Source organism: Thalassophryne amazonica, chromosome 7 (genome assembly GCF_902500255.1).
Source record: "Thalassophryne amazonica chromosome 7, fThaAma1.1, whole genome shotgun sequence".
In the NCBI taxonomy this organism is placed as follows: Eukaryota; Metazoa; Chordata; class Actinopteri; order Batrachoidiformes; family Batrachoididae; genus Thalassophryne; species Thalassophryne amazonica.
Window position 1 is genome coordinate 52,480,750 of NC_047109.1, and position 18,394 is coordinate 52,499,143.

Below are 18,394 nucleotides of genomic sequence, written 5' to 3' on the forward strand. Positions count from 1 at the left end.
GTCATCTTCGAAAACAAGGGCATCTTACGTGTTTAACAGTTTTTGGCAAGCTGTGATGAAAGGATACAACAGGTCAGATTAAAAGATTGCATATTTAGTCAATGTGCCGCTTCATCAAGTTCTTACTTCTGCTGATGCAGTATCAACATTTTTTTTTAAGAATTATACAATTTTTGTGCTTGTGGGTGTCTACAACACAGTATCCGAGTAGTGCATGCACAAACACAGCCAAGGCTGAAATCTATCTCAGAAAATTTAAGAGCATGCATTTCTTGGTCAACAGTTTCAGTTTTATGTTTCAATTTGTGTCTGCCTTGTTATCCAGAGTCAAACAAGTAAATCATATTCATGAAAAATTATCTTGTACAAATGACATGTTTTTTGTGTGAATCCCATTTTCACAACTATGGTTTAAATGTCACATAGTTCAAATGGAGGTGCCTGCACTAAAACTTGTTTATGTCCTATCTAAAATATTGAGTTATACAACAGGCATTAATCCTGAGGGATATTTAGATGTTATGACATTTGGTCCCCATCCCTGCAGTCATTTCTCAAACCATGCACTTCACAATTATGGCTGTAAAAGTAAAAAATTGCATGCTCACAATCAGGCACATATTTATATTCATGTGCATGGAGGAGAAACAAACAGGAACATTGCAGGATGTGATACCTTAAGAAACATATAAATTAGGTGTCAGAAATGTGGTGATCAAATACTCAATTGTTTAAGCAGTAACTTGGGCTGACATCTGAACAAAAATGGAAATTAACTGCAATATTGCCATTTAAGTTTAGTTTCACATTGCACATATCTTTTGTTGGATGGTATTTTAATGATACTATTTCTGAGTTTATCACTTCAATGATAACATTCACATTCAAGAAAAACACACAAACACCCACAATAATAAAATAAAATCTGAACTTTTATTTCAGTGTTCAACTCATAAAATATGGCATTTTAAAAGAGCATAACTGTAAATATCAATGAAGCCCTGTGTGCTGTAATGTGTCATAATCATTGTAATGTAAAACACATTATGCCAAAATAAAGGCACTGAAGATAATTTTGCCTTCTTTGTTGATTTTCAGAACAATACAAAATTTATAGTACTAAAACATAATATGATCATCCCACCATAAACATTTTCATTCTCAATACAGCAATTCTACAATGTTAAAAATCTGTTAAAAGTTTGTGTTTTTTAAAAATAAGCTGCAGAACATAAAAAAAAAAAAACATCTATTTGGTTGAGCACACTTAACTAAAACAAAAGGCAAGAAGCAAAGAAAATAAATGTATGTAAATGCACATAATCTTTTGTGAAAAATGTTTTCACAAATAAAATAAAAATAAAAAATATAATGCTCTACACAAACAGCTGTATCAATTTTGTAAATGTATGAAACACTTTGAAAACAGCTGGAAGATTTGCAGAGAATCATTTATCATCTTACCATCATGTCAACAAAGTAAAATTCTGTACACTCTAAGGCACTAGCGGCAGCCACAACGTTTTATAGATCAAAGGCCACAGAATGTTTCATGTGTGCACCTCTTCTCTATTAGGTATCTATATATACATAGTCAGCAACAATGTCATAAAAATCAGTTAAAAAAATCAATAAAAAAAAAAGAAAAAAACAAAACAAAATCAGCACAGCAAGTTAGTGTGAATAATATTTACAATCTGATTTTTCTTCTCATACAACAATCCCAGTTGTATCATTGAGCAGGATTGTATTTACACAACCAGACTCTCCCGACTCACAGCTCCATTCTGCAAAATGAGAAAGGACAGATGAAGTTGAATACAGTGAACACAGCACAAATATACAGCTGCCACTCCCAAAATTACTTCACAAATTATGTAGTCATGAAAACTACAGGTGCACAACTAACAGTGTGTAACACTACACTACATTTGAAATGGGCTTAAAATAAAACTGCACACTGTATCTTCTCTGTTTAACCCTATTTAATCTGGTTATACTAGTGACTTACAGGAACAGTCTGGTTGACAACCAGAAATAGTTTGAGGACTACTGAAAAGACAGCCGATAGCTCAGTAAGAGGACAAGGGCAAGGAGGGCTGGTAGACCGAACTGCGTCTTTCTAGAAGAAGAACCCACTATAAAGAGGACATGCTTGGTGCAGGAGCCTACACTGAAGTGCACAAGTTCTGACCCTGGTGACATGCAGGAGAAAAGCAGAATCACCCCACAAAGCCCAGTATCTCCAAGGATCAGTAGCTCCAATACCGGGTAAAGTAGTCCAAAAGGCGCAGGTGAAATGGCCCCCAGCCAGCAAGCACAAACAGTGGCACTAATTTGGGAGGATGCTGCCCGAACAATATCAAACATGCAGAAGGGGGATGCTGATATCTGCCAGCAAGTCATGTCTGCAGTGATTGTGAGCTATAGAGCAAAGCGATTTGGGATGAAGAAGACCTGTCAAGCACCTTATATCATGAACTGTACGGCAGTTAAGAGCCACCAGCTGTGACAACCACCACCCTACAAAAGTGCCTTAAGTGGATGGCAACTACCCAGGCAGCCAACTGGTCCATCCCAACCTCTCAAATGTAGCCATTTTGTCTGCCATAGAGATGTGAAGGGTGGGTGTCCCCTTGGATTTTTCCACTTGCTGGGCTCCTCAACACTGAGGCTTCTGCATGCTGAGCCATCCTCAAGGCCCTGTCACACCTTGACGATTTACCCAGCGTATGTCAACTGTATTAAAAAACGCTGGCGTACGTCTAATAAGTTATGGGAAAGTTTTGTGTAAGTTAAGAACACATTGCAGTGCACTGAAATATGTCCTAATACGCCGAACACCTCGAAAAATTTTGGGCATACTGAAAATTTTCAATGTATGCCAGCGAGTGACTCATATGTCCTGTACATGCTGGACATAAGTTGTAGGTAAGTTATGCGATTGCTGAAACGTTTCTTGTAATTTACTCATAAGTCAAAAGACATCCATTAATGCTGTCCACTGATTGGGTGCCAGCTGCAGTCCTCATGCGAACAAACTGTTTCTTTCACACACACAGTAAATATAAAGTCCTAACTGTTCGGTTCAGTCTGATTCATCATCACAGTCTGATGAACATGTAGCCACATAAAGCATCCTGATTTTGGAAAATGATGTCTGACAATAATTTCATTCCTTGTCATGGCTGGAAATGTAGCATTTTAAAGCAAGTCCCTCTGTGTTTTTTCTGCTCCAGGTGCATTTCTCAGAGGATGCTGGTTGCAGTCTGATCGGTTCCCCCGTGTGAGGAATCGATCAGAGCGCCGCGGCCGGCACTTGAAAAGTTTAGAGTCACAGCACTTCATTCATTCATGGCAGCGTTTACCACAGCCATCAGTTGACTCATCAGCATTCTGCTTGTGATGAAAATGATCTACCAAGATAAAAATAAAATAAAGTTAAATTACTGTTTCTGACCTGCACCACACTGTGCAATAATGACCTGAACCACTCGGTGGAAACGGGGCTGTCTGCATACGCTGGCTAATCGTCAAGGTGTGACAGCTCCATTAATTTATTAGATGTACGCCCACGTATGCCAGTGTTTTTAATATGGTCGTCTTACGCAGGCTAAATCATCAAGATGTGACAGGGCTGTCAGAGAAATGGTCATATGTGCCTAATGTCATAGTTCAATTTCCCTCAAAATGCAAGTTGTAATCCTTATCCAACTCTCCCTACATAATCAGTCATTTGGCAAAAGTCAGTCCAACAGTACCCAAGGATCCTTTGAAGAAACCTAGCACCAAAGACATCACGTCCAAGTCTCAACCACACTGCAAGACATGAAGCACTAGGACTTGGACCTTCAATCTCTTTACTTTTCCTGGTACAGAGAACAGTTTAATATCCCTGTTGTAGTTGGGAATCGCCCTTTCCAATACAGAGGAATCTCAACTCCTCAAGGTTCAGAGGGTGAAGCACTTATTCTGGATCTTACAGCAAATACAAAATGAAACCATTATATTTAATGATTGATGAACAAACTTTCCCCAGAGACTTATAAGAAGGTGGAATAAACTCCAAGAACAGATGAGACAATGATGTTTCAATACAGAGACCACCACAGGAAGCAGGATAAGAAACGTTGCATTTACCCTCAGTGCTCCCTCAAGTTTAAGTGGTAAATATTTCTAAGAAAAAACAATGTAGAGTCCTAAAAAACTGCTGTCACAGAACCCATGATGCAAATGGAGTCACCGTAAGTGAGAACTGTATTGTAAATGTGCCCTATATCATTCTGACTCACCTTGCGGAGGTTGGTCTTCTTTGAGGATGACACACTCCCATCTTCACTGTAGGGTGGTGGTAGAGGGGGTGTGTAGTCATCATGGCGACCCGGGAATCCAGAGGGTGGATTCACAGGCAAAGGAGGAGGACCATGTGCTCCCCTTCCCCGATCTGAGCGGTCACTCTCGCTGTCCAGGCGCTCCCGGCTGAGGGCCCTCTGCTGCTCACTGAGCTTCTTTCTCTCCAGGGCCCCTCGCAAGAAGCTGTCATCATAATCATCTCTGCCACCACCACCACGTCGGCGAGCTCTCTCCAGGTCCATCAGATCATCACGGCTGTGGCTCCGTCTGCCTTGGAGCCCACCATAGGGGGCACCTCCTCCTCCTCTGCAACGATCATCAGGGGAGTAGTCATGACGCCGGCGGTTGTCAAAGTCACGGTCGTAGCCACTGCGAGCACTTGTGCTCCACTCATCATCTGAGCTAAACGGACAAAGACAAAATGGTAATATACTGAGGTACTGGACTGGAAAACAGCAGGTTACAGAATAAGTTGTAGATATCTTCACTGTACTATGGGTGATTCTCTGTCATTAAGACAACTGCACTTGACAGCTTTAAAGTTAAGTTTCAGTTGTAGTCTCTTTAAATTTTTATTAAAGATTTTTTAATCAGGGGTGGTGACCAAGTGATTATTGCCCTTGGTTTCAGTGTAGAAGGTTGCCGGTTCAAACCCCATCCCTGTCACATTTCTCCATCTAATGTGGAGTCAGGAAGGCATAAACCATGCCAAATCAACATGTAGTTCCACCTTGGATCTGCTGTGCGTGTGTGTGTGTGTGTGTGTGGGGGGGGGGGGGGGGGGGGGGGGGGGGGGCAGCCGAAGGGACTTACTAAGTAATAAGTATTTTCTTCTGCACCTCTGTAACTTTGTTCTTTAGTATTCAATAAAGGATTCACAATCTCACATCGCCAATATAATCAAAACTTTCCCTTTTGGAAGCAATTTATATTTTGTCCTGTGTGGGTTAAAATATAGCAATAAAATGCCACAACACAATGAGGAACTTAGATTGGATACCCCGATGCAAACTCTGCCCTAGGTGTAAACTGGGCCTAACCATATCCTATCCCTAACCGTATCCCAATAGAGTTTTAACCCGGGACAAGTTCTCCTGATGGCCAAGTTCTCTTGTTATCCTTAGTTTCACAGCATGCCGTTCAATTCATTGAATTTATTTACTGAATCACATTAGTCACCCCAAGATGCTTCACAATGGAAAGCTTGACCCCTCCTAGTGTGAGCAGCATGGATCTGAAGAAAAATGGTAGACCTTCAAATGTGTCAAAGTGGCAAAACAAACAAGGTAATATGGAAATAGAAAGACAAGGGGAAGAAGTGCAGATAAAATCGGAAATTTCATGCAAGGTTTTGCTGGACATTTTCCTGCAGCGAACCTGAGCCACATAATTTTTTTTGAAAATCTACATGCCCCAAGAGGCATTCTGGCATACTTTGGGAACAAAATTCTGTGAACATGTTCAGTTCAAAATTAATTCATTATTTTATTCATTCATCGTTTTCCGTTTATCCGGGTTGCGGTGGCAGCAGACTAAGCAGGTCAGGCCACACTTCCTTATCTCCTCAGCCAAGTCCTGTAAGTCTTCTCGTGGGATCTCCAGGCATTCCCATGCCAGGTGGGAAATATTATCTCTCCAGCATGTCCTGGGTCTTTCACGGGGCCTCCTCCTAGTTGGATGTGACTGGAAGACTTTGCTAGGAAGATGACCAGGGGGTCATCTTTACCAGATGCTCAAACCACCTCAACAGGCTCGTTTTGATGTGAAGAAGCAGCGGCTCTACTCAGAATCACTCCCGGATAAGCTTCTCACCCTGTCCAGAAGTGTAAGCACAGATATCTGTCAGCAGAATCTCATTTCTGGTGCTTCTAACATTGACCTTATTCCATCATTACCCAAAGTTCATGACTACAGATGAGGATAGGAGGGTAAATCGACTGCTAAATTGAGAGCCTTGCTGTCTGGCTCAGCTCCTCCTTCACCACGATGGTCCAGTACAGGCTCTGTAAAAACATCAGATGCTGTCCCAACCCATCTATTGATCTCCTGCTCCAATTGACCCTACTCATGAACAAGACCCCGAGATACTTAAACTCCTCCAGTGCCACAGCAGCACATCTAATGGCCCAGTCACACGGCACTTAACGAAGGGTGACGAAGACCTGACGAAACAAGAAATCTGGAGCTTCGTTGACTGTCGTCGGCATCGTTTAACCTTCGCGCAGCCTCCTGCAGTGGGCGCTTGTCAGGATTTTTAAACTGTTGAAAATTTTGAATTTTGAATGAAGGGCAACGAAAACCTCAATTCGTCTGTGTCTCGTTTTGCTGTCGTTCTTGACGTTTTTTAAGCGTTTGTGTAGTTTTTGTAACATTATTGTTTAATTTGACTTTGTTGGAGCAGCTGAAAGTTTTCACACAGCGCAAAAGCCGGTTTGTGAGCACTGAGGCTGCTGCTGCGTTCATGTACATCGTAAACTACAGGGCAAATTCAGCCTGCTTGCTTGGATTTTTTTGATCTGTGTGGGGGGGCAGCTTCAATGGGCTCAGGCACCTTACATAGGCCAAAATTAATCTTTTGTGTGGATCTAATTATTTTGCCACAAGCAACTGTTGAATTTGAAACAACAAAAAAGTTGTGTAATTTCCAACGGTACTTGAATGCAGCATCAGCGGCAGCAGGAGCTCCTGCATGCGCTTATTATTTTTATTAAATGTAACAATCTGAGTGTAAGAATGACAATCCAGTCCTTCTGTACATGTGGCAACAGGTAGATGAATCAAAATGATGATATCAAGAGCTGTTCTGGAAGGAAGAATTCACATTGTGAATCAGTGATCAGCTGGTGGAATAACCGCACGTGAGTCAATGCGCGCTGTCACACGCACTGATTAATTTACTGCTCTGATATATTCAATCATCTTTACACTTATATTTATTCTCCCTTTTGACAGTTTTCTGTTATAAATAAATATATATGGCTTAGAACATAATACTGTGATACAGCAGTGACCACGGCGCACTTTTTTTTTTCTTTTTTTTTTTTTAATTGGAGGAAGACGGAGCGCGCAGCGTGTCAACAGACAGTGTGGATTCTGATAATGATGGACATGATCCCTCTTTTGTTCTGGACGAGGAACCAGAGCAGGTGGTCCACCGACGTGCATTCTGTTTGCAGTTTCTCCAGGCGCTATGAGCTCCGTCCCAGCGCCGAGTCCTGGAACGCAGAGACGCAGACACACACTGCTCCAGCTGTGGCTCCAGGTGCATTTCGTCGAGATTGTGAGCTTCGGTTTTGTTAATTTCCTCTTTCTTCCCTTTTGTGCTCTTGCTTCGCAGACTGTTCGGTGATAAAGCTCTTTCGTCCACCTTTTCTCAACGAATTGTGACGTTTTTTACTTTTTCCCTTTGCTCAGGAATCGTGTGCCGTGTGACTGGGCCACTGATTCAGACGTGCTGCTGCTGTGCTCTTATCGATCCGCCGTCTTTTATTATGAAATAATGCTGAATTTATGTGGAACTCGTTGTACAAAAGCTTCAGATATCTGTCGCTGAGACAGACGATGACTGGAGTGCAGTTTTAAGCAGAAACAAGGTGATAATCAGTGAATCGCTGCCGACGCTCAGAAATGACGCTGCTGATGCACCAAAATGACGCCTGAGCAGCGAAGGCAAGGCAGGCAAATTTTTAGGGGGGCCGTTCGGTCGGCAACACCGGTGCCACATACTCTAGCAGAAGTCACCTCGAGGGACCAGGTCATATGCCTTTTCCAATTCCACAAAACACATACAGACTGGTTGGTCCCAAGACCTTTCTAATTTCCTTGCGAGGGTAAACAAGCTGATCCACCGTTCCACAATCAGCACAAAACCAGCATTGCTCCTCCTAAATCTCCAATTAGAACACACTCTCCTGCCTCCCTTTCAAAGATGAGGACCACCACCCCAGTTTTGAAATCCATGTACAGTTTGTGAAATTTCATCATTTCAGAACGAATCTCTCCCGCCCCTGCTGACTTGCCACCGAGGAGTTTTTGACTACCTTGGTAACTTCCAGTAGGGTGATGGCACCAGTTGGTGCATACACTCAGAATATAAGAGGGACTAAGCAAAATGAAACAGAAGTGTGGTTGTCACCAGGGCTGTGGAATGACCTCAGCAAATTTCCTGTGGTTGGTTTTAAAGGTGCTCTGTGACTTTAGCCTGACCCCAACCTACTTCAAAACAATTTGAAATGAAATGAAAGAATGAAACTCAGAGAAATATGGCCATATGTTTGATAAAATCTTAGTATTCATACCTCGCACAGATCCACTTACAACAGACTGATCATGTATGTGGATATTGTAATTCTGTAGCTCATGTATATTCAACTCGAGAAAAAAAAGGCAAAAATTTTACTGAAAGCTTTCTATTCACATCAATCTTTTATACAACAGAATGTTTCATCTGTAACAGACATTGAATACAAAGTCTTTTTTATGAGAGTTGTAATATGAAAAACAGAATGAGATTATCTGTGGGTCAGTTACTCTTTTACATCAATTTACAGGATGTCTTCATTTAAGTACACTTATTAACCTTACATATTATCTTTAATCATGACAGAAAAATAGTTTTTTCTAGGTGATGCATGTCATCTATCCTTCTGATTTATAAATAGACTGATAGATAATGTGCTTAATCATGTTTATTTATAATGTAATTGTTTGACTTTATGCCAGGTAAAGTCAGTACATCATATAAATCACACTGACCGCTTTTGGTGCAATTTAGTTTTGGTTGAACAAAAAGCAATTCCTCCACCACAGGGAGGTTCTGCTGTAGGAGCAATCAGAGTTTTTAATGTATTCATCAACAGGACACACAGCGGATTTATCAGTGTGGCTTTCACAGCAGCCCTAGGACCATTACTAAAGTGGGGCTGCGTTCACGACTGAATGACGTGCACGCGCAGCTGCTTTAACTGCACTCTGTGAATTTACAGTGACAGCATCAAAATGAATGCAGTTATCACTTTAAAAACAAGACACTGACACAAAATTACACTTATGTCAGCTTTGTAATGGCTCTCCTGTGTGTGAACCATGAACGCCGGGCTGTATGGATTACAGGTCAGCTGTGATCAGTTACACCACTATCTGAAACAGAGGACTGGTTTCTATTTACTGGGAAATAAATTAAGTCACCAAAACAACAACAAAAAAGGAAAACCTGAGAAAACCCAGAAAACTCATCTCTGTAGAAATGAAATATCTGAGAAACACCCACTGTTAAGTTGCCTCCTCAGTCAGCTCAAGTAGCAGCAAGTTGCATACATCATTTCTTCCTTCACTCCTCAAGTCACCACCACTGTGGCTGGCAGTGGAACATTAAATCTGTATCCAACCACAACAAAAAACCTGCCAACCTGGATTCAGATTTTCAAGTTGGAGACAGGAAGCTTCAGTGACTTGCTCACAGATACTGACACAAACAGCAATGAGTAAGACATCTGCTCTTAAAAAAAAAAGGAGGACACTCACCCTCGCCTGTCTCTGGGTTCACCCGGGCGACGATGTGGTGGGTAATCATCTCGGGCATAGCGGTGTCCAATGTCATCAAGGTTGTCCATGGAGCGGGCACGCATGCGATTATCCACGTATCCTCCACCTCGACGATTGACATGCTGGGACACACTGCTAATGGTGCTCATAGCTTCGTCCTGGTCATATAGTGTAGGCATAGGAGGCGGCGGCTGGGAGCGACCACCGCGGCCTCTAGGGTCAAGGGCATCATGTAAAGAACTGACTTCACTCATGTTATCCACTGGTCAAAGAGAGCAAAAGACAAACAGCAGAATATTGGCAACAGAACTAAAATGGTGTCTGTCAAATAAATGTGAAGTAGCTCCTGAGGATCTGAGGCCACCAAAAAGACCCCTAATAAAAGCACATGACAGAATACTAGATGTAAAATCCGCCGCCCATTTATTACATCTACTAGCAAAACTGGACAAAAAGTTGTATTATGACACTTGGAAGACACACTACAACCCCAATTCCAGTGAAGTTGGGACATTGTGTGAAATGTAAATAAAAACAGAATACGATTTGCAAATCCTCTTCAACCTATATTCAATTGAATACACCACAAAGACAAGATATTTAACGTTCCAATTGATAAACTTTGTTTTTGTGCAAATACTTGCTCATTTTGAAATGGACGCCTGCAACACATTTCAAAAAAACATTTGTAATGATAACCACTTCTACTACCTCTTTCTACAACGGACCTGTGTGTTTTGATTCAAGTTGATTTGAGTGAAGAGTTCCTTGGGTGAAATTCCCAGGGTGGTGTCAGAGATTTTTTGAGTACTGCAATTGATAAAACTCGTCCGCTTTGTCACACTTAGTTGCTGTGAGGAATTGGATGCCAACCAACTTTCTTCTTTTGATGGTCATTTGCCAAATAGCGCAAAGATCAGACCTATTTTGCGATTATAACCACCAATTTTCAAATACCAAAACAATATGCCCTGGATTAGAATTTAAGATTAAAGTGTAGCTGCATCAAAATGCCAAATGTGCACAGCTTTGGTTCAGCCAAAACAGTCAAGCAAGTCCGATCTCCAACACTAGTCATAATTAGCAGTGATGGCATTCTTTAACCATCCAAGCAGGAGTGGACTGGCCATTGAGAGTAACAGGATTTTTCTCAGTGGGCCTATCAATAAATGGGCCTATGGCTGCCATTTTTTTTTCTCCATGGTAACGTTAAAAGACTTTTGATGGTTTGCTTGTATTTATCATTATGTTGTATGTAGTTTAATTTTGGCATGTTTGTGTTGCCATAGGACAGGAAGTGCGAGGCAACATGCCTACCTGTGCATGTGTGGTTAGCACGGGGGCATGGAATAAAGGAGCCAGCCATTTTGTTGAGCCCAAACGGTCTTCAGTTGGCCCGTATTTTAATGCTCAACATGCCTGCAATGAGCAACTAACGGCTCCGTTACACTGGTAGCAGCGGTGAGATTGCTCGAGCAGGTTGTCACAAGTTTCCGTCTATGTACCGAGTTGTTAATTTACTGTTTTGCTGTGCTAGCTTAGCTGTCTCAGAGTAGCTAACTTGCTACCAAGTGCAGTACTCCAAAGACTGTTGCAGCAGCAATGTAGACATGGGGCATAGAGACGAAGACCCACTGAAGCCCTACACGATGTGCACCACCAAGAACTTGCTTAGAGAGATTAGGTTCGATCCGTCTGCCCCTTTTGCTGGTGTGCGTCCGTCATTCATATAGATGTTTAGCCTTTCATGTAAATGAAAAAAATCCCCTCACCCCCCTTTTTCGGTTGCACCTATGGATCTAAGAGATTTACATCAATCAATCAATCAATCAATTTTTTTATATAGCGCCAAATCACAACAAACAGTTGCCCCAAGGCGCAACTGCATCTGCATAAACGTAAAAGCAATGTACTCACCTCATAGCAAACTGCATAGTGTGGAGTGTTACAACAGTCGATTTATCTAAAGTACTATCTGAATTACCCATTCTACGCACAGGCAATAGAGAAGAATTTTAACCATGTCACTGTATATTTCATATCACTTTAGTTAAGGTATAGTAAGTTGCACTGCACTGTATGCTGTCATCATTCATTTTAATAGGGCAATTTGTGACATTCATGAGACTCAAGTGAATGATGATAATGATTGCATCCAGACTCATTTTTTTGCATGTAATCTTGCTCAAGCTGGGTTGTTAACTTACAATTTGTAATCACTTAAATAATGGTGTCTGAGGAGAGCTATATATTTGTTCCATCCAGTGTGTGCTTTGTGGGGGACCTGTCTTCCTTGCTGCCAGTGTCCTGATGTGTTTTGGCCAATATCCTCTTTGTAAGAGCAATACACTTACTTTCCTCGGCTATCTATTATACATTTATTTTACTGAAGACTTGACAACTTGCAAGGATATTGTTCAGCAATCACTTAACTAATGCATACATCTTTTGTTGTCTTTCACAGGGATCTCTATTTGTGTGATGTGACCTACAGTACCTTGCTGCCAGCCTGCCAATGCCATGACAGTTTCACCGCCTATAAGTGAATGATGATAAATAAACACTCTTGAATCTTAAATCCTTTCTCCAGCATTGTTCTTAAGACCAAGCAAGCAACATAATGTGTAGTCATTTATTTTATTCAAGGCACCAGGAAATAAAGGGATATTGTTCAGTACAGTAGTGTTATAAGTGTGTGTTTATATGTACTTCAACGGGGGGCAAGTTGGCACAGTATCTGCACATGAATTGTAGTGGTGTGCCGGTCTGGACCAAAAAGTTCAGGGTCAAATTTTTGTCCCAGTCCAGCCATGCAACCAAGCGCATTTTCTCACAACATTCTGGAGAAAATACACAATGAGAATGGCAGCAACTGTTCAATCACTCACAGCGGTTGTAGTTGGCAGGTCTAGATGGGTCTAGGTTGGCCAGCTCTCTCTCCACATAGTAGATGGCACGTGTGGCATTCCCTTCAGGGTCCACCTGGATACGGTATCCACTGCGAGCTGATGAGAAGGAGCCACATTTCAGCTTCTGCAAACTTGTACACTTACAAAGAAAAACTTACAATATGGTATTAATACATATTAATATACAACACAGGCAAAGATCTGACTTATTTTGGTACCAGTGTTCATTTAAACAGAATATTTCAGTCAGTCTTGGCTAAAATCTCATTTAGTTTGAGTCATAATTTAGTCATTTGAACTGTTTTAGTCAACTAAAGATTTAATTGATGGATAGAAACTATTACATTTTATTTTGGGATATACCTTGTAAAGGGTTAAAAAGTGTCTCTCTCTCTCTCTCTCACACACACACAGAGAGCATCTGGACAGTATTCACAGTGCTGCACTTTTTCCGCATTTTGTTATGTTACAGCCTTATTCCAAAAAAGATTAAATAATTTTTTTTCTTCAAAATTCTACACACAATATCCCATAATGCCAACATGAAAAACCATCTAAGACTTTTGCAAATTTATCAGAAATAAAAAAAGATGAGAAATCACATGTACAACCCCAATTCCAATGAAGTTGGGACGTTGTGTGAAATGTAAATAAAAACACAATACAATGATTTGCAAATCCTCTTCAACCTATATTCAATTGAATACACCACAAAGACAAGATATTTAATGTTCAAACTGAGACTTTTTGGTTTTGTGCAAATATTTGCTCATTTTGAAATGGATGCCTGCAACACATTTCAAAAAAAGCTGGGACAGGGGCAACAAAAGACTGGGAAAGTTGGTGAATGCTCAAAGAACAGCTGTTTGGAACATTCCACAGGTGGACAGGTTAATTGAAACAGGTGAGTGTCATGATTGGATATAAAAGGTGCATCCCCAAAAGGCTCAGCCGTTCACAAGCAAAGATGAGGCAAGAATCACCACTTTATGAACAACTATGTGAAAAAAAGTCCAACAGTTAAAACAATGTTTTTCAATGTTCAACTGCAAAGAATTTAGGGATTCCATCATCTGCAGTCCATAATACAATCAGAAGTTTGAGAACCTTCTACACGTAAGCAGCAAGGCCAAAAACCAACACTGAATGCCCGTCACGTTCGATCCCTCAGGCGGAACTACATTAAAAATCGACATCATTGTGTAAAGGATCTTACCGCGTGGGTTCAGGAACACTTCAGAAAACCACTGTCAGTTAACACAATTAGTCGCTACAACTACAACTGCAAGTTAAAACTCTACTATGCAAAGCGAAAGCCATACATCAACAACATCCAGAAACGCCACCTCCTTCTCTGGGCCCAAGCTCATTTGAAATGAAAGACGCAAAGTGAAGAAGTGTGCTGTGGTCTGATAAGTCCACATTTCAAATTGTTTTTTCATGGACGTCGTTTTCCTCCGGACAAAAGAGGAAAAAGACCATCCAGATTGTTACCAGCGCAAAGTTCAAAAGCCAGCATCTGTGATGGTATGGGGGGTGTGTTAGTGCCCAAGACATGGGCAACTTACACATCTTTGATGGCACCATCAATGCTGAAAGGTACATCCAGGTTTTGGAGCAACACATGCTGCCATCCAAGCAACATCTTTTTCAGGGACGTCCCTGCTTATTTCAGCAAGACAATGCCAAGCCACATTCTGCACGTGTTACAACGGTGTGGCTTCGTAGTAAGAGTGTGGGTATTAGACTTGCCTGCCTGCAGTCCAGACCTGTTGCCCATTGAAAATGTTTTTTTTCCTCCTTTCTTTCTTTTATGATACTCTGGTGGTTCTGGGGTCTCGTTCTTGAAGCAAAGCATCTTGGGACAGATTTACACCACACTATACTGTAACTTTGGGTGAGAAGGAGGCTAATAAGCCCACACTGTGGCGGGGGGAGCAACTGCCCAATCACCTTTCCCTCCCCCTCTCCCACTGGCTAAGGTATGGACTGGCAGGCCAGTCCATACCTTGTGGTCAGAGGACAGACTGTTTTGTTTGAGTCTCTTTTCAGACCTCAGTTAGTTCCTCGCTGAACTGTGGATTATCACATGGACTTTTTGAGCACAGCACTGACCTCTTAATTACTTTCTATGTGGAACATTTCCCAAAGTGACAGAGCAGCCCAATGCAAACTTATAGTAAGTTCAGTTTTGAATCAGCTCACAGCAACATTTATCCATTTACGTTCACGTTGCTGTAGAAATTAGTGTCTTTTCATTTGCACCGTAACAACAAATACACGTACCCACAAAGACACGAACATCTGTTCATTTGCGCTGTAACAGCGCACCATGCACACACACACGAATGTTTGTTCCTGTGTATTTTACAGCACAGTTCTTTGTGTCATTAGATACGCTTTGCTATTTAATAAAGACATTTATTCATGTATATTTGCTTGAAGTGAGCATGACTGCTAATTATATTTTAAGTGGAGCAGACATGAGAAAAAGCTCAAATTATTAATTCCATGACGATAGCTCAAAGAATGATTTAAGCGGGACCCAACTCTGTTTTAAACGTGCACCGAAAGTAATCAAGCCCTGTTAGAAAGTTTCCACCTCTCTCATTTTTTAAAACAAATAGGCAGTTTATTGGTGTGTCTCTTATTTGAAGTAAAGAAAATTCATAGTCGTGAATCGTGATTGTTTTCTGTATATAAGTCACACGATACAATAAGTCGCAGGAAGCTCTCAAACTAATAATAATATTTAAAAAAAATGCAACTTATACTCCGGAAAATATGACAAGTCTGTACTCACCCTGTATCACATTTTGTCAATAAAAACAAAAAACAGAAAAAGACACACACGCATATCTGAATCTGATGTGTGTGCTGACCACAGCTGATCTGGGCATAAAAAGCCAGCAATCTGTGCACTTCCATCAGCAGAATGCAGTTGCATAATTCAGTGAATGATTGCTATACTGCATACAGTAGTAGCTTGTTGTCACATGGGTTGGCTGCCATGGTGCTTATTAGGGATGAGCGAGTACACCACTATCTGTATCTGTTCAACCATCTAAATTATCTGTAGCTGGGTGATTCTTAGACTACGGGCACTTTTATGTCCCTTGATCAAATTTTATGAAAAAAAGAAAAAAGGGGAAATTTCACACTTTTATAGTTATCTTTACAATGAAAGTGTTTGAAGAAATTTGTTCTAGTAGTCTATGATGACTTTTTCACCTTTTTTCAGCATCATTATATGCAAATATTGCCGTTTTGTGCTTGTCCCACACCCAGACTTATGATCTTCAATGATAAAAATGAATAGTAAACAAACATTTTTTCTAATGTTTTAAAATATCTCTGAATAAAATATCAGTAAAATAATCAAAACATAACTGGGGTATTCAATGTCATACAACTGTTGTGATTTTTTTAAACAAAATGTAGTTGTCCCACACTACTGCCGTAATTTCCACCACAACAATAATGTCCCTTTAAAAAGTTTGTATGAAAGATTGTGTGGGTAGTTTCTATGGAGATAAACAGTAACATCAGAGCACATGTATATAGCGCCAAATCACAACAAACAGTTGCCCCAAGGCACTTCATATTGTAAGGCAATGGTGTGGTGGAAATTACATTTACAAGGCCAATAGTGCCCGTAGTTAAAGAATCACCCAGCTGTATTTCTACCCCGAGTGGGTGGGTCCTAAACTGGAAGTAGGCGTGGTTTAGCCAGAAATGGACAGGGCTTAAATCGGTACATTATTTTATGCCTGAAATTGATATGGATTGATCAGGAGTTGTTATATTTGTTTATTTGAAAAGTATTTACAGAACAGCCTCAAATGTCAGATTCAAATCAATGATTTTGATCACAAAAGTAAGAGATCTATTTACAGAACAAGTTTTTATGAACTCAGAACATGAATATTCTTGCGTGTATGAATGAATATTTACAGAGCAGCCTCAGAATTGAGATTCAATGTTTTTGATCACAATAGTAAAGGAACTATTTATAGAACAAGTTTTTTTATAAACTCAGAACATGAATATTCTTAAGTGTATGAATGAATAACAGAACAGCCTCAGAATTGACATTCAATGCAGTAGGAAATTATTAACTAAGTATGCATGAACAAGAGTCATCATACTCAACACAATTTTGTTATTATTATTATTATGTTTTATTTTATGATCAAACTGTGATTTGTTTTTTAATTATTTATTCATTTTTACTACCTAACATTCTTGGCATTTTTTTTTCCACACAAAGATAAACAATGTTGTTTAAGGTGTCTGTGCATGTGTGTGTGACTAAGTGAGAGAGGTTATTCTAAGACTTTATTTTTTAATGATCTGTGTGAACTTGGTGATTCATGCAAACACCCAGTGATGGCAAACGGAAATATTCTTCTCAAAAGCACCACATTCAGTATGAGCACAGTTTTTCAACTAACTTTATATCACCAGCTAAAGAGCAAACAAATGTTTAAAAAAAAAAAAAAAAACCCAGACCAGAGTGGAGGCAGTGACTGACACAACACGAGCAGTTTTCAGCTGTCTTGTCAAATGCACCGCGTAAATTACAAAACAAGTTCACCAAGTAATCTTAAATACCATACAAACCAAAACAGAGATGAATTGAAGAAAACCTAAGGAGTACTGAGAGAACAACGTGAGGTAGAATCAAGCCAAGCACACAGAGACAGAGACAGAGAGAGAGAGAGAGAGAGAGAGAGAGAGAGAGAGAGAGAGAGATCAGTTCCTGTGTGTGTCAGAGGTTGCAAAGAGATGTGTCTGTGTAGGGAGGGGTGGGTGCTGTCAGTGACTAGCCAATCACAGAGTGTGAAGACAGTCAGTTAGCCAATCAGGACTCTCCTTCAGCACGAGCAGCAGCTTTTTACTTGTATCATGCTCTCAAAATGCTTTATCCGTACCGGATACTCGTCTGAAACGAGTATTCAGCTCAACCTGCCTGACTTATTACAGCTGTGATAGAGGGCACTGCAGATATTTTTATCGGTTAAAGTACCTTTTTTATGTTGGTTTTGTTTTCGTGCTACAAGCTTGTAGATTATTAATCACTTAAAAATCAAACACTTATTAAAAAGCCAAATGTAATAGTTTTGATTTGAGTCAATTGTGAGCATGTTTTTAAGCACTTTATTAACAATGATAAACATTCAGTTGGTACATACACTGAGAATACAACAGTGACTAACCAAAATGAAAAGGAAGCGTGGTCTTCATCAGGACTGTGGAAATGTCCTGTGGTTGATTTTAAAGGTGTCTATGACTTTAGCCTGCCCCCAGCCTACTTATAAAATTTTTTAAAGCCCTGTAGCAAATTTATTTTAATTTCATGTGTGCAAACATAGTTACATGGCAGAGCTCGCGCATAACACCTGAGCCTTCATCCATACTTCCTTTAAGGAGGGCATGGCAGTAGAATTGAGAACATCCTCAAAGCGCTCCTTCCACTACACAACTATATGCCCAGTCTAGGTTATGCCTGATTCACACTGCAAGATTTTAAAATTGTCTGTAGTTTTCCAATACCTGAGAGATAAAAAGATGAAAAAAAAAAATCA

General features: G+C 40.4%; 1 protein-coding gene across 2 annotated transcripts in view; it reads right to left on the reverse strand.

Annotated features, from left to right (window-relative positions):
* Positions 1-914: 914 nt before the first annotated feature.
* Positions 915-18,394, reverse strand: part of lsr (lipolysis stimulated lipoprotein receptor) — a 72,446-nt gene continuing 54,966 nt past the window's right edge. For both annotated transcript variants that reach the window (XM_034174161.1, XM_034174162.1), the window contains 4 exons: positions 12,786-12,902; positions 9,877-10,159; positions 4,293-4,755; positions 915-1,787 (listed from right to left, as the gene is read on the reverse strand). In XM_034174161.1, the coding sequence (XP_034030052.1) occupies positions 1,752-1,787; positions 4,293-4,755; positions 9,877-10,159; positions 12,786-12,902 (899 nt within the window). In that variant the 3' untranslated portion in view covers positions 915-1,751. The remainder of the gene's footprint in view (positions 1,788-4,292; positions 4,756-9,876; positions 10,160-12,785; positions 12,903-18,394) is intronic.